Raw genomic sequence first — 16,991 nt, forward strand, 5'->3', positions numbered from 1 at the left:
TGCTTCTCCACATTGCCTGCAGGAAGAACCATCCTTCACAGTTCTCTAAAGCTGAGAGCTCAAAGCAATGAAGCTGCTGGTGCCTCTCCTGCTGGTCGCTCTGGCCCTTGGCTGCTATGAGGGTGAGTATCATTTGTAGTGAGTATGGTAAAAGCCTTCTCTTCACAGCAAGTGATGTTATTTGATGTGGGAATACAATCTGGAACAGATCACAGTTCCAAAGTCTCTCCTCAGTTTAGTGAAATAGCCCCCAACATCTCAAGGTTCACAGTAAACTTTCCCATATCCAGAAAATTGACAAGAACACCATTACAGGAAAATTCAGGAAGAGTGATGGGAGCTTGACTCCATGGCTGGTGTGTGAGTTTTGACAGCAGCAGAGTATGGTGGGAGGTCTCAGTGTAAGTCTGAGCTCTGCCACTTTTAAGCCTTTTGACCTTGAGCCAAATGTTTACCGTGTTCCAGTCTCCTCTTATTCTTTCTGTTTCTAGCTCGCAGCATGAGTAAGAATGCAGTGAGATTAAAGATGTCATGAGTCCCATTATAGACATGAAGATAATATTTGCAATGATCAGGTATTTTTCTCCTCCTACACATACAGAAATCTAACAGAGCCCTCAGATTCTCTCTCATAAATCATTATGTGTTATAGTTGTAAGGAATTGTGTAGAGTGCCCAGTCTGAGAAGAGACAGTTGTGTCCAAATCTATTGAGTAAGGTAGTTCCAATGGGTTGAAAAAAAAGGAACAATTTATGAGAATTCCAGATTTCCTAAGAGTGCTCAACCCATGGTAGATTTACTGTACAGGTTAGCACTATGACTTTTCTTTCCATAGAGTTAATTCTGATCACGCTCTCAACCATCCAAAACGGTGCATGTCTTCACACGCTGTTAATGATCCCAGTTTCTCTGAAACACACTTTATCCTCTCACTTTCTGAATCTACTCCTGGCTCCTGCATTTTCTCTTTGGTTATTTTCTTTCCATGTTCCACCTAATGTTTGATGTGATCTGGAATACATTCAACAGTCAAGGTTATTATGTTTGCAAAGTGAGCACAAAATCTCGAAAGAGAGAGAAGTTAAGTTCTGCACAAAAAGTTCTTCCAGATCTGCCCACAATTTCTGGTAGGGCAAGAATGAGATAGAGTCCCCTCCATTCATTCTTGTGAAGGATTTTCAACATTCTGTAAAACAGAAGACAAATCACTGTTTACTGCAGAAGCTTCAGATGCGTGGGAAGAATGATTCTATCTCTTTGAAGTTTAATTTTTAGTTCATCTACATCTAATGGCACAATCTGAGTTCCTCCTGTTTAGTTTCAGAATATCCCCACCTCACATGGTAGTTCTTTCACACACTTTCCTCCCGATTTTCTCTCATTGCTCCATCTATGATAAGAATCTGACACCTCCCTTGTCTTCCAAATTGGATCATCCTAAACTTTTTCATCTCCAGAATCCATGTCTGCTAAGCTGTCACTCAATGTGCAGACACACGTGAGCTTTCTCAAATTCTTAAAGGGTATTTCAGCAAAGGTGAGAAGCCCTGGAAAATAGTGGATGCATATTAGAAAAAAACCAGAAACTGAATTAGTGTGGAAAAAACTGCTTTTCTGGTCTTACTTCTGTTACTCGGTATGCAATTTTGAGGTAATCACAACATCAAGGGTTTTCCATTGTTATTAGGATAATTACAGGTTGCAAAGAAGGAACTCTGGGGATCTTGTTTTGTCTAATATCAGAGAGCCCTGGGCAGAGGAAAGACCTGTCACATGTAAACTGTATTTCCATTCTTGTTCTCCAGCTGATGCAGCAGCCTGTCCAGCCTTTGTTCTTGATAGCGTAGGCTTCTTATTTGATCCGAAACCTGTTTATCGACAAAAACTAGCAAAATACGATGCACCTCCAGAAGCTGTTGAGGCGAAATTGCAAGTGAAGGAATGCACGGATGAGATTGACAAAGGAAAAAGAGCGCTAATTGCAGCAGTGCTGGTAATTTCCTTCTTCTTTATGCATATAGGTCCTGTTTGGTCACAACACAAGGCATGAGGTCTACTAGCTGTTCTATGGGGTGCCCAGGGGGCAGAACACCTGCCTTGCTTATGTCCTCAGCATTGGGTTGATGATACCAGAACACCTGCTAAATTAAACTCAGCTACACATGGCATCCTGGGGTCCTGCATGCCGCTCCTCATATACCATCATCCTTTGTTGTACTGATCAGGAAGACATCCTGAGATCCAATAAAGGATGTTGAAAGCTCAAGCTCTCATTCCTCTCTGCTTTTGAGCTGTTCTGAGGATGAACCCCACCATCCCAGTGCATTTAGTCACTTTGGAGTCTTGCGTGAGGGTACTGGGTGTGTTGGACAGTGAGCCAGACTGAAAGGGGGAGACTGGACCTATTCTCTGTTCAAGCATATTGTGGTGGTCTGGGATTCTCTCCCAGCTCCTGAATATCCAGGAGCCCACTCCTCCCCCTAACTCCCTTTATGTGGATGTGTGCATTGCTGCTTTGTCTCCTGCAGTTTCCAATATATCTCTTTATTAGAAAATCTGATGGTAGAGATGTCTCTTATCCTGCCTGATCCTGCTTTTAGATAGTCAGTTCAGGTGCAAATGCCCATGAATGTTGTAGCTTAGTGCTGAGAGATTCATGAGTCCTGAAGCAAAATTCCCATGGAGACTTGAATCCACACCCATATGGGATGCTGGCACTGCTGGCTCCTTGTCTTGTTCTTAATGCTACCCCTTCCATATGAAACTGGACCTATACACTTGGGTCCTCTAACCAGAATGCAGGATCTCATCCACCATGGCCTTGTCTAAATATGATCAGAGTCGGTGAACTCAGGGGGCTTCCATAGCCTTGGCAGCTCATGACAAGAGCCTAGGGTGATTACTGATGCCATAAACAAGAGTGCCAATTTGTTAAGTCAACAACAGGAGTCACTGTGCACTTACTCCTCATGTAGGATCTCTGTCCTTAGTGTGCTGTACATTGAGATTTAGTGCTATAACTAGTACTCAAACAGTATTTTTCACTTTATGTTTCTGTGTGGGAGCAAACTGTTGAAATCTTTACTTAATGTATGCTAAACTGATCTTCTGTATATAAAGAGAATCGGAAATGAATCTTGATGTGAATGGAAGGGGAGAGGGAGTGGGAAAGGGGAGGGTTGCGGGTGGGAGGGACGTTATGGGGGGGAAGCCATTGTAATCCATAAGCTGTACTTCGGAAATTTATATTCATTAAATAAAAGTTAAAAATAAATAATAAAAATAAAAAAAGAATATCGCAAAAATCCTAGGTACGGATTCAAATTTTTTATATCCTAATAGACAGCTTTTTAAATTTGTTGGGTAGGACCTTTTGGAGGTCCCCGTATATTTTACCTACTTTGGAAAGGTTGTCACCTAATGTGTCTTGTTTGTGAAAATTTCATCGGTTTATGCCATAATTTCTCATACACTCTGCTTTTTTTTGCTTTCTAATTTTACGTAATGTTTTTTGAAAGCAAAATTTCAGTGACTCCTGGATTGTGGTGACCTGTTGTCTCTAGGAGCAGAATGAATAAACTCAGTTTTTCTCTCTCTCTTCTTCCTTTCTTTTCATTTTTAGACCAAAATAGTGAAAGAATGTGCCTTGTGAAATCTGGACATCATTTGACTGTGGTTTCATCGTCTCTACTGGATAGCCTAATCGAGTGTAAACTGTAAGGGTTTCAACGTCTTGCTTAATAAATTACTTTCCCTGCACTTCTCTATGTGTCTACTTATTACTTACAGGCAGGGTCTTGAAATGGGGATCTTTAAATCTCAGATTTTCCTTTGAGGATTAGCAATGATCAATTGCAGAGAGCCAACATCTTGTCACAATTGCATCCTGAGGTTCAGGCATCAATAAAGACACAAGGGACCAGCAACTGTTCTGTCTTACTTCCCAGATTTCCCATTCCCATGACCATGAATCAGAGTGATGCAAAAGAGTGAAAAGTAACTCCAACAACATTGTTGATCTTTTATTCAGAGACACTGAAGCCTCAAAGACTGTCCAGTCTCATGGTTCACATTCTGCAGAAGTCCTGATGTGATGTCCTGGTCATCTACAGAGTCATCCTGCATAGGGTCACTTCTACAATAGTATTTGAACCTATGCCATGCCCAGTATTCATTCATTGCCAGTTCTCACAATTTGATATGTATCTTCAGGTGTAAACCCCCACCCGAATCCTGATTCCAAGCACTCAGAGAGCTCATCAGTGTTGACCAGCTAACCAAAACCCTAACATTAACACTTCCTCTTAAACATCTTTCACAATCTCCATCAAAAGGAGTTACATGACACCTAGACAATTCTCTTTAAGAACTCACTAAATCGTGTCTTAAGAAAGGTTTGAAAACTGAGTGTCCCTTTCCTGCTGTTCCTTCCACAAGTCCCTCCAGGCTAATGGACCCCTAGACAACAAGTCATCTGACTTAGAGAACTGTGAAATCATCATCAGGTTCTGGCTTGGTTTCCTCTGGCAGTTGTAATAAACTACCAATACTTTGTGAGAAGAAGATCTCCAAATTGCAAATGGGATTCTCTCTGTAATTAGCCAGAATGACCAGATGCCATATGTTCCTAAGAGTTTCAAGTAAGAAGACTTATGAATAACATCTATTTTCAAGGATAATAATGAATGAATAGTAAGATCTTGCACACTAGTAGTAAGATCCTTATATAGTGAGCATTCCTTTCTTTTTTTTAATTTCTTTTTTTTTTTTTACAGAAGATCAGTTTAGTATACATTAAGTAAAGATTTCAACAGTTTGCACCCCCATAGAAACACAAAGTGAAATATACTGTTTGAGTACTAGTTATAGCATTAAGTCTCAATGTACAGCACATTAAGGACAGAGATCCTACGTGAGGAGTAAGTGCACAGTGACTCCTGTTGTTGACTTTACAATTTGACACTCTTGCTTATGGCCTCAGTAATCTCCCCATGCTCCAGTCATGAGTTTCCAAGGCTATGGAAGCCTTTTGAGTTCTCCGACTCTTATCTTGTTTAGACAAGGTCATAGTCAAAGTGGAGGTTCTCTCCTCCCTTCAGAGAAAGGTACCTCCTTCTTTGAAGACCTGTTCTTTCCACTGGGTTCTCACTCACAGAGATCTTTCATTTAGGTGTTTTTTTTGCCAGAGTGTCTTGGCTTTCCATGCTTGAAATACTCTCATGGGCTTTTCAGCCAGATCGGAATGCCTTTAGGGCTGATTCTGAGGCTGGAGTGCTGTTTAGGATATCTGCCATTCTATGAGTCTGCTGAGTATCTCGCTCCCCATGTTGGATCCCTCTCCCCTTTATTTATTCTATCGGTTAGTATTAGCAGGTACTAGACTTGTTTATGTGCTCCCTTTGACTCTTAGTCCTTTCATTATGATCAATTGTGAACTGAAATTGATCACTTGGACTAATGAGATGGCATTGGTACATGCCACCTTGATGGGATTGAATTGGAGTCCCCTGGTATGTTTCTAACTCTACCATTTGGGGCAAGTGAGCTTTCCTTTCTAAAAGTATTTATGTTTTCTTTTTATAAAGACATGTATTTATTTGAAGGACAGGGAATTACAGATAGAGAGAGGGAAAGAGAGAGACAAGAAGAGAGGGAGAGTAAGATAGAGAGAAGCTGATTGATTTCCAACTTACTCCCCAAATGCCCATTATCGACGCTGGGGACATCTGTGAAAAAGGAACCCAATCTAGTACTGTGCATGCAGTAGGAACCCAACTACTTAAGCCATCACCAATGCCACCCATGGCCTGTATGCTCAAGATTATGTAATAAGGAAGCAGAGTCATGTGCTGAATTAATTCACTTTGGTTTTTTTTTTTTTGTGGAAAAGGCACATTTTTTGTGAGTATATGTATTTATTCATTTGGGAATGAATACATTTCTTTAACGTTAACATTTTGCATTATTTAGTGTGTCAAAAAACTTCAGCATATTTGAGAATTATTGTAGCTAAACTCTTTATTACTGCTTTCTTCACAGGAACAATAATCTGAACACATCTTCAACCAGATCATCTTCAAACAGAAAACCTGTTATATAAATTATGTTCTATTTTGTGCTATAATCAGAATACTGTCCTGGTGAAATCAATAGATAACAAAAAGCTGCACACTGTATTCCCATGTTTGCCATCAGAGCCCACAAGTAAGTCCTTGAACTTATCCCAGAGTGAAAGGAGATGACACGTAACAGGCACGCACATTACTACTGCCCAGGATCTTAGATTACACTTGCCAGAAGGCCTCCTTATGAAATGGGACAGCACGCCACAGGCACACAGGAGAGTGGTTCTGCTCTGAGAACGGCTGGACTGCTGAGGCAGGAGCTTCTGCAGCTCTGTGGTGTCCCAAGCACAGGGGAGGCTGTGCCAGGTCACGGAGCACTGCACACTCTGTGTCCCAAGCACAGGGGAGGCTGTGCCAGGTCACGGAGCACTGCACACTCTGTGTCCCAAGCACAGGGGAGGCTGTGCCAGGTCACGGAGCACTGCGCACTCTGTGTCCCAACCACAGGGGAGGCTGAGAGGAGACAGCACACACCGAACATCTCGCTCCGAGCATGACAGAGCGGTGCTGACACTTTAACACGTCTTCACGGTTCTGTAAATTGAGAGTTTCTTCGCTTTTGGCATTCTACGTTCAGTGTCCGTTGGCTCCCTCTGAGAGTATCCGTGAAGGCTCCGTGAGTGTGGCAGTGAATAAGTAAAAGAGGGCAGGTGTGGGCTCCAAGGCCAGGAGGGGCAGATCTTGCTCGAGCTTCTCCACCCTGGAGATGGAGATTATTCCGTAGGCGTGGAGCAGCCAGTGGCTGAAGAGTGGCGCATTTTCTTTTAATTCCAGTTTTCTCCAAAACTATTTGAAACCCTCTACTAGTAATTCAGTCATACATTTTCACACATATTTACAATTAATTTCTTCCTACAGATTCAAATTGCCATCTGATGTTGCCTCCTTTCAGCCTACACTATTTTCCTTAGTGTTTCTGTTTTTAACTTTTATTTAGCAAATATAAATTTCCAAATTACAGTTTATGGATTAAAATGGCTTTCCCTCCCCATAACTTCCCTCCCGCCCGCAACCCTCCAAACTCCTGCTCCCTCTCCCATTTCATTTGTATCAAGATTCATTTTCAATTATCTTTATATACAGAAAATGAATTTAATATATATTAAGTAAAGATTTGAACAGTTAGCATCCACACAGAAACATAAAGTATAAAATACTGTTTGAATACTAGTTATAGCATTAATTCACGTTGAACAACACATTCAGGACAGAGATCCTACATGAGGAGTAAGTGCACAGTGACTCCTGTTGTTTGACTTAACAAACTGACACTCTTGTTCATGGCGTCAGTAATCTCCCTAGGATCTTGTCATGAGTTGCCAAGGCTATGGAGGCCTTTTGAGTTCACTGACTTCGATCTTATTTAGACAAGGTCATAGTCAAAGTGGAAGCTCTCTCCTCCCTTCAGCCTTTTTTGATGGCCCGTTCTTTCTACTGGGATCTCACTCGCAGAGATCTTTCATTTAGGTCTTCTTTTCTTTTTTTGCCACAGTGTCTTGGCTTTCCATGCCTAAAATACTCTCATGGGCTCTTCAGCCAGACCCAAATGCCTTAAGGTCTGATTCTGAGGCCAGAGTGTTGTTTAGGACATCTGCCATTCTATGAGTCTGCTGTGTGTCCTGCTTCCCATGTTGGATTGTTCTCTTCCTTTTTTATTCTATCAGTTAGTATTAGCAGACACTAGTCTTGTTTGTGTGATCCATTTGACTCTTAGACCTATCAGTATGATCCATTGGGAACTGAAACTGATCACTTTGACTAATGAGATGGCATTGGTACATGCCACCTTGATGGGATTGAATTGGAATCCCCTGGCACATTTCTAACTCTACCATTTGGGGCAAGTCTGATTGAGCATGTCCCAAATTGAATATCTCCTCCCTCTCTTATTCCCACTCTTATATTTAACAAGGATCACTTTTTAGTAAATTTAAACACCTAAGAATAATTGTGTGTTAATTACAGAGTTCAACCAGTAGTATTAAGTAGAACAAAAAATACTAAAATGGTAAAGTATTAAGTTGTTCATCAACAGTAAGGACAAGGGCTGATCAAGTCACTCTTTCTCATAGTGTCCATTTTATTTCAACAGGTTTCTTTTTTTGTTTTCGGTTAGTTGTCACCGATCAAGGAGAACATATGCTATTTGTTCCTCCAGGACTGGCTTATTTCACTCAGCATGATGTTTTCCAAATTCCTCCATCTTGTTGCAAATGACCGGGTTTCATTGTTTTTGACTGCTGTATAGTATTCTATAGAGTACATGTCCCATAATTTCTTTTTTTTAACTTTTATTTAATGAATATAAAATTCCAAAGTACAGCTTATGGATTACAATGGCTTCCCCCCCATAACATCCCTCCCACCCGCAACCCTCCCCTCTCCCACTCCTTCTCCCCTTCCATTCACATCAAGATTCATTTTCGATTCTCTTTATCTACAGAAGATCAGTTTAGCATACATTAAGTAAAGATTTCAACAGTTTGCTCCCACACAGAAACATAAAGTGAAAAATAATAGATGATATTTTAAATGATGATGAAATCAGATCAGACCTATTGTCATGTTTAATCCCAGTGAGAGTCAAGTTGGGAATTGATAATTTCTTCTTCTTCTTTTTTTTTTTTTACAGAAGATCAGTTTAGTATACATTAAGTAAAGATTTCAACAGTTTGCACCCCCATAGAAACACAAAGTGAAATATACTGTTTGAGTACTCGTTATAGCATTAAATCTCAATGTACAGCACACTAAGGACAGAGATCCTACGTGAGGAGTAAGTGCACAGTGACTCCTGTTGTTGACTTTACAAATTGACACTCTTGCTTATGGCCTCAGTAATCTCCCTATGCACCAGTCATGAGTTTCCAAGGCTATGGAAGCCTTTTGAGTTCTCTGACTCTTATCTTGTTTAGACAAGGTCATAGTCAAAGTGGAGGTTCTCTCCTCCCTTCAGAGAAAGGTACCTCCTTCTTTGAAGACCTGTTCTTTCCACTGGGTTCTCACTCACAGAGATCTTTCATTTAGGTCTTTTTTTTTGCCAGAGTGTCTTGGCTTTCCATGCCTGAAATACTCTCATGGGCTTTTCAGCCAGATCAGAATGCCTTTAGGGCTGATTCTGAGGCCAGAGTGCTGTTTAGGACATCCGCCATTCTATGAGTCTGCTGAGTATCTCGCTTCCCATGTTGGATCACTCTCCCCTTTATTTATTCTATCGGTTAGTATTAACAGGTACTAGACTTGTTTATGTGCTCCCTTTGACTCTTAGTCCTTTCATTATGATCAATTGTGAACTGAAATTGATCACTTGGACTAATGAGATGGCATTGGTACATGCCACCTTGATGGGATTGAATTGGGATCCCCTGGTATGTTTCTAACTCTACCATTTGGGGCAAGTCAGCCTGAGCATGTCCCAAATTGTACATCTCTTCCCTCTCTTATTCCCACTCTTATGTTTAACAGGGATCACATTTCAGTTAAATTTCAACACTTAAGAATAACTGTGTATTAATTACAGAATTAAACCAGTCATATTAAGTAGAGCAGACAAAAAAAACTACTAAGAGGGATAATGCATTCAGTTGTTCATTAACAGTCAGGGCTATGCTGATCAAGTCACCATTTCTCATAGTGTCCATTTCACTTCAACAGGTTTCCTTTTTGGTGTTCAGTCATTTGTCACCGATCAGGGAGAACATATGGTATTTGTCCCTTTGGGACTGGCTTATTTCACTCAGCATGATGTGTTCCAGATTCCTCCATTTTGTTGCAAATGACTGGATTTCGTTGTTTCTTACTGCGGTATAGTATTCTAAAGAGTACATATCCCATAATTTCTTTATCCAGTCTACCGTTGATGGGCATTTGGGCTGATTCCAGGACTTAGCTATTATGAATTGAGCTTCAATAAACATTAATGTGCAGACAGCTTTTTTTTTGCCAATTTAATTTCCTTTGGGTAAATTCCAAGGAGTGCGATGGCTGGGTTGTATGGTAGGGTTCTATTCAGGTTTCTGAGGATCTCCAGATTGACGTCCATAGTGGCTTTAGCAGTTTGCATTCCCACCAACAGTGGGTTAGTGTCCCTTTTCCCCCACATCCTCGCCAGCATCTGTTGTTGGTAGATTTCTGTATGTGAGCCATTCTAACCGGTGTGATGTGAAACCTCATTGAGGTTTTGATTTGCATTTCCCTGATTGCTAGTGATCCTGGTCATTTGGATTTCCTCTTTTGAAAAATGTCTCTTGAGGTCCTTGGCCCATCTCTTCAGTGGGTTGTTTGTTTTGTTGTTGTGGAGTTTCTTGATGTTTTTGTAGATTCCTGTTATTAATCCTTTATCTGTTGCATAGTTTGCAAATATTTTTTCCTATTCCGTCGGTTGCCACTTCACTTTCCTGACTGTTTCTTTTTCAGTACAGATTCTTCTCAATATAATGCAATTCCAATGGTTAATTTTGGCTTTGACTGCCTGTGCCTCTGGGGTCTTTTGCAAGAAGTCTTTGCCAGTGACTATATCTTGCAGGGTTTGTCCAATGTTCTCTAATAATTTGATGGTGTCGGGTCATAGATTTAGGTCTTTAATCCAGGTTGAGTGGATTTTTGTGTAAGGTGAAAGGTAGTGGTCTTGCTTCACGCTTCTGGGTGTGGAAATCCAGTTTTCCCAGCACCATTTATTGAATAGAATGTCCTTGCTCCAGGAATTGGATTTAGAGCCTTGATCAAATACAAGTTGGCTGTAGATGTTTTGGTTGATTTCTGGTGTTTCAATTCTGTTCCATTGGTCTATCCATCTGTTTCTGTGCTAGTACCATGCTGTTTTGATTACAACTGCCCTATAGTATGTCCTGAAATCTGTATTGTGATGCCTTCGGCTTTGATTTTGTTGTACAAGATTGCTTTAGCTATTTGAGGTATCCTGTGTCTCCATATGAATTTCTGCATCATTTTCTCTAGATCTAAGAAGAATGTCTTTGGTATTTTGATTGTTATCGCATTGAATGTATAAATTGCTTTTGGGAGAATGGACATTTTGATGGTGTTGATTCTTCCAATCCATGAACATGGAAGATTTTTCCATTTTTTGGTATCCTCTTCTATTTTTTTCTTTAAGATTTTGTAATTCTCATCGTAGAGATCTTAAACGTCCTTAGTTAAGTTTATTCTAAGGTATTTGATTGTTTTTGTAGCTATTGTGAATGGGATTGATCTTAGAAGTTCTTCCTTAGCCATGGCATTGCCTTTGTATAGAAAGGCTGTTGATTTTTGTGTATTGATTTTATATCCTGTTTCTTTGCAAAACTCTTCTATGAGTTCCAGTAGTCTCTTAGTAGAGTTCTGTGGATCCTCTAAATAAAGAATCATATCATCTGAAAAGAGGGATAGTTTGACTTCTTCCTTCCTAAGAACCTGGCTGATTTTCCACTGCTCTCTCAGGCCATTGCAGAGATCTGGATCAGAAGAAGAGCAGCTGGGACTAGAACCGGTGCCCATATGCATGCCGGCGCTTCAGGCCAGGACTTCAACTTGCTGTGCCACAGAGCCAGCCCCCCTCCTACTCAATTATAATAGCAACCTCTTATCTTTCTGATGTCTCCAACATACTCTTTTCAAGATGTGATACAATTGGCCGCATGTCTAATTTTCAGTTATCTTCTTTAAGTATCTGAAAGAAGCTAGATATAGGGATCAATTATTTATTTCTCTAAGAGAATATGAGCTCAGATTTTTAAGCTCATGCTGCTTTAAGCACAATCAAAGATCAGTGCTGTCTACCACCCAAAGTCACTACCTCCATTCTCCTCTAGGTGACTAGACTATTTCAGATACACCATAGCTCCAGGAGTATCAAGAGAGCAGCTAGGCTACTGTGCTATTATCTAGGCTATGTTGGCACAGTGGATATGAGACCTGGCATCTTCCCTTGCCTGAGTGAAGCTCGGAGCAGGAAGTGTTTCCTGATCTGCGTTACAGCAAGAGGTATGGGGCAAACTGTGCAAGAGCGGTCAGAAACTATTTTGCTGAGTCTAAGTTAATAACTCCTATTACTCACATGCCTTTTATATAGCTTTTAGTTCTTCATGTTCTTCATAAGTGATATTAGACTGTGAATTATCTCTACCCATGTTTGTGAGACGTTGGAGCCCTCACAATTTCTCACCGTGTCTACTGGCTGATATCACTCATCAGATTTTCTCTTCCTGGAATGAAAATGTGAATCCATGCAATGTGTCAACATCACCTGCCTTGAACGTACCCGAGACAGGACTGAGGCTGGTGAAAACAGGGAGGAAATTATTTTCACCATGCAAGTCTCTGTAAGTGAGATATTTAAGCCATGTTGTATGGGAATTGAGTGGATAAAGTGGTGATGGAAAGAGAGACAGGGAAAAGAATATTCTTGTTCACTGTGCATCAGCATGCAAGTGAAACATACCAGATCAGCTGTCACACAATGAGAAGTTGGGGGACAACATGGGGTCTTCTGGATGTCTGTTCTTTCTGAACCAAGAGACAAACATGCAGTTTCCTGTAGTCTCTGCGCATCACTTACTGTTCTCAGAGAACACGGGGGCCTCTGCATGGACAGATAAAAGAAAGGTGCAAAAATCATAATCCTAAAAGCAAACTATTCCAAACTTAGCATTTCGTTGGCACTTGAATACACTTCTGGAGGACTGAGCAGAGTGTTCCCTCAGGCTATCATCTTGTGTACACTAAGGGAGGTGTGCAGATTCACACTGACGAAAATCATCTATCCTGCCTGAGGAAGAATGGCTGGAAGCCAGGTCTTGTGACCTCCCACAGGCCTCTGTGGGCAGAACTCACAAGGCTCATGAGGTACAAATAGCCCTGGGCTCCTGCTTCTCCACATTGCCTGCAGGAAGAACCATCCTTCACAGTTCTCTAAAGCTGAGAGCTCAAAGCAATGAAGCTGCTGGTGCCTCTCCTGCTGGTCGCTCTGGCCCTTGGCTGCTATGAGGGTGAGTATCATTTGTAGTGAGTATGGTAAAAGCCTTCTCTTCACAGCAAGTGATGTTATTTGATGTGGGAATACAATCTGGAACAGATCACAGTTCCAAAGTCTCTCCTCAGTTTAGTGAAATAGCCCCCAACATCTCAAGGTTCACAGTAAACTTTCCCATATCCAGAAAATTGACAAGAACACCATTACAGGAAAATTCAGGAAGAGTGATGGGAGCATGACTCCATGGCTGGTGTGTGAGTTTTGACAGCAGCAGAGTATGGTGGGAGGTCTCAGTGTAAGTCTGAGCTCTGCCACTTTAAAGCCTTTTGACCTTGAGCCAAATGTTTACCGTGTTCCAGTCTCCTCTTATTCTTTCTGTTTCTAGCTCGCAGCATGAGTAAGAATGCAGTGAGATTAAAGATGTCATGAGCCCCATTATAGACATGAAGATAATATTTGCAATGATCAGGTATTTTTCTCCTCCTACACATACAGAAATCTAACAGAGCCCTCAGATTCTCTCTCATAAATCATTATGTGTTATAGTTGTAAGGAATTGTGTAGAGTGCCCAGTCTGAGAAGAGACAGTTGTGTCCAAATCTATTGAGTAAGGTAGTTCCAATGGGTTGAAAAAAAAGGAACAATTTATGAGAATTCCAGATTTCCTAAGAGTGCTCAACCCATGGTAGATTTACTGTACAGGTTAGCACTATGACTTTTCTTTCCGTAGAGTTAATTCTGATCACGCTCTCAACCATCCAAAACGGTGCATGTCTTCACACGCTGTTAATGATCCCAGTTTCTCTGAAACACACTTTATCCTCTCACTTTCTGAATCTACTCCTGGCTCCTGCATTTTCTCTTTGGTTATTTTCTTTCCATGTTCCACCTAATGTTTGATGTGATCTGGAATACATTCAACAGTCAAGGTTATTATGTTTGCAAAGTGAGCACAAAATCTCGAAGGAGAGAGAAGTTAAGTTCTGCACAAAAAGTTCTTCCAGATCTGCCCACAATTTCTGGTAGGGCAAGAATGAGATAGAGTCCCCTCCATTCATTCTTGTGAAGGATTTTCAACAATCTGTAAAACAGAAGACAAATCACTGTTTACTGCAGAAGCTTCAGATGCGTGGGAAGAATGATTCTATCTCTTTGAAGTTTAATTTTTAGTTCATCTACATCTAATGGCACAATCTGAGTTCCTCCTGTTTAGTTTCAGAATATCCCCACCTCACATGGTAGTTCTTTCACACACTTTCCTCCCGATTTTCTCTCATTGCTCCATCTATGATAAGAATCTGACACCTCCCTTGTCTTCCAAATTGGATCATCCTAAACTTTTTCATCTCCAGAATCCATGTCTGCTAAGCTGTCACTCAATGTGCAGACACACGTGAGCTTTCTCAAATTCTTAAAGGGTATTTCAGCAAAGGTGAGAAGCCCTGGAAAATAGTGGATGCATATTAGAAAAAAACCAGAAACTGAATTAGTGTGGAAAAAACTGCTTTTCTGGTCTTACTTCTGTTACTCGGTATGCAATTTTGAGGTAATCACAACATCAAGGGTTTTCCATTGTTATTAGGATAATTACAGGTTGCAAAGAAGGAACTCTGGGGATCTTGTTTTGTCTAATATCAGAGAGCCCTGGGCAGAGGAAAGACCTGTCACATGTAAACTGTATTTCCATTCTTGTTCTCCAGCTGATGCAGCAGCCTGTCCAGCCTTTGTTCTTGATAGCGTAGGCTTCTTATTTGATCCGAAACCTGTTTATCGACAAAAACTAGCAATATACGATGCACCTCCAGAAGCTGTTGAGGCGAAATTGCAAGTGAAGGAATGCACGGATGAGATTGACAAAGGAAAAAGAGTGCTAATTGCAGCAGTGCTGGTAATTTCCTTCTTCTTTATGCATATAGATCCTGTTTGGTCACAACACAAGGCATGAGGTCTACTAGCTGTTCTATGGGGTGCCCAGGGGGCAGAACACCTGCCTTGCTTATGTCCTCAGCATTGGGTTGATGATACCAGAACACCTGCTAAATTAAACTCAGCTACACATGGCATCCTGGGATCCTGCATGCCGCTCCTCATATACCATCATCCTTTGTTGTACTGATCAGGAAGACATCCTGAGATCCAATAAAGGATGTTGAAAGCTCAAGCTCTCATTCCTCTCTGCTTTTGAGCTGTTCTGAGGATGAACCCCACCATCCCAGTGCATTTAGTCACTTTGGAGTCTTGCGTGAGGGTACTGGGTGTGTTGGACAGTGAGCCAGACTGAAAGGGGGAGACTGGACCTATTCTCTGTTCAAGCATATTGTGGTGGTCTGGGATTCTCTCCCAGCTCCTGAATATCCAGGAGCCCACTCCTCCCCCTAACTCCCTTTATGTGGATGTGCGCATTGCTGCTTTGTCTCCTGCAGTTTCCAATATATCTCTTTATTAGAAAATCTGATGGTAGAGATGTCTCTTATCCTGTCTGATCCTGCTTTTAGATAGTCAGTTCAGGTGCAAATGCCCATGAATGTTGTAGCTTAGTGCTGAGAGATTCATGAGTCCTGAAGCAAAATTCCCATGGAGACTTGAATCCATACCCATATGGGATGCTGGCACTGCTGGCTCCTTGTCTTGTTCTTAATGCTACCCCTTCCATATGAAACTTGACCTATACACTTGGGTCCTCTAACCAGAATGCAGGATCTCATCCACCATGGCCTTGTCTAAATATGATCAGAGTCGGTGAACTCAGGGGGCTTCCATAGCCTTGGCAGCTCATGACAAGAGCCTAGGGTGATTACTGATGCCATAAACAAGAGTGCCAATTTGTTAAGTCAACAACAGGAGTCACTGTGCACTTACTCCTCATGTAGGATCTCTGTCCTTAGTGTGCTGTACATTGAGATTTAGTGCTATAACTAGTACTCAAACAGTATTTTTCACTTTATGTTTCTGTGTGGGAGCAAACTGTTGAAATCTTTACTTAATGTATGCTAAACTGATCTTCTGTATATAAAGAGAATCGGAAATGAATCTTGATGTGAATGGAAGGGGAGAGGGAGTGGGAAAGGGGAGGGTTGCGGGTGGGAGGGACGTTATGGGGGGGAAGCCATTGTAATCCATAAGCTGTACTTCAGAAATTTATATTCATTAAATAAAAGTTAAAAATAAATAATAAAAATAAAAAAAGAATATCGCAAAAATCCTAGGTACGGATTCAAATTTTTTATATCCTAATAGACAGATTTTTAAATTTGTTGGGTAGGACCTTTTGGAGGTCCCCGTATATTTTACCTACTTTGGAAAGGTTGTCACCTAATGTGTCTTGTTTGTGAAAATTTCATCGGTTTATGCCATAATTTCTCATACACTCTGCTTTTTTTTGCTTTCTAATTTTACGTAATGTTTTTTGAAAGCAAAATTTCAGTGACTCCTGGATTGTGGTGACCTGTTGTCTCTAGGAGCAGAATGAATAAACTCAGTTTTTCTCTCTCTCTTCTTCCTTTCTTTTCATTTTTAGACCAAAATAGTGAAAGAATGTGCCTTGTGAAATCTGGACATCATTTGACTGTGGTTTCATCGTCTCTACTGGATAGCCTAATCGAGTGTAAACTGTAAGGGTTTCAACGTCTTGCTTAATAAATTACTTTCCCTGCACTTCTCTATGTGTCTACTTATTACTTACAGGCAGGGTCTTGAAATGGGGATCTTTAAATCTCAGATTTTCCTTTGAGGATTAGCAATGATCAATTGCAGAGAGCCAACATCTTGTCACAATTGCATCCTGAGGTTCAGGCATCAATAAAGACACAAGGGACCAGCAACTGTTCTGTCTTACTTCCCAGATTTCCCATTCCCATGACCATGAATCAGAGTGATGCAAAAGAGTGAAAAGTAACTC

The 16,991-nt window shown here is 41.0% G+C and overlaps 2 protein-coding genes across 2 annotated transcripts; both read left to right on the forward strand.

Moving 5' to 3' along the window:
- Positions 1 to 3,760, forward strand: LOC138846259 (secretoglobin family 1D member 2-like). Its single transcript, XM_070061597.2, has 3 exons — positions 1 to 122; positions 1,807 to 1,994; positions 3,624 to 3,760. Exons 1-3 carry the CDS (start codon positions 68 to 70, stop codon positions 3,651 to 3,653), a joined length of 273 nt encoding a protein of 90 aa, XP_069917698.2. The 5' UTR covers positions 1 to 67; the 3' UTR covers positions 3,654 to 3,760.
- A 9,265-nt stretch (positions 3,761 to 13,025) lies between these two features.
- On the forward strand, positions 13,026 to 16,746 carry LOC100008792 (lipophilin AL). Its single transcript, NM_001082092.1, is given in 3 exon segments — positions 13,026 to 13,109; positions 14,794 to 14,981; positions 16,611 to 16,746. Coding segments are annotated over 3 exon segments (273 nt in total). The 5' UTR covers positions 13,026 to 13,054; the 3' UTR covers positions 16,641 to 16,746.
- The last annotated feature ends 245 nt before the right edge of the window (positions 16,747 to 16,991 follow it).

The sequence above is a fragment of the Oryctolagus cuniculus genome, chromosome 1, assembly GCF_051225735.1.
Source record: "Oryctolagus cuniculus isolate XC-2025 breed Fujian yellow rabbit chromosome 1, ASM5122573v1, whole genome shotgun sequence".
NCBI lineage: Eukaryota > Metazoa > Chordata > Mammalia > Lagomorpha > Leporidae > Oryctolagus > Oryctolagus cuniculus.

Excerpts from the sequence above, each read along its gene's own strand:
- LOC138846259 (XM_070061597.2), top strand. The coding sequence starts at position 68 with ATGAAGCTGCTGGTGCCTCTCCTGCTGGTCGCTCTGGCCCTTGGCTGC. Across the intron at positions 123-1,806 it reads GGCCCTTGGCTGCTATGAGG|CTGATGCAGCAGCCTGTCCA; the intron begins GTGAGTATCATT and ends CTTGTTCTCCAG. Across the intron at positions 1,995-3,623 it reads CGCTAATTGCAGCAGTGCTG|ACCAAAATAGTGAAAGAATG; the intron begins GTAATTTCCTTC and ends TTTCATTTTTAG.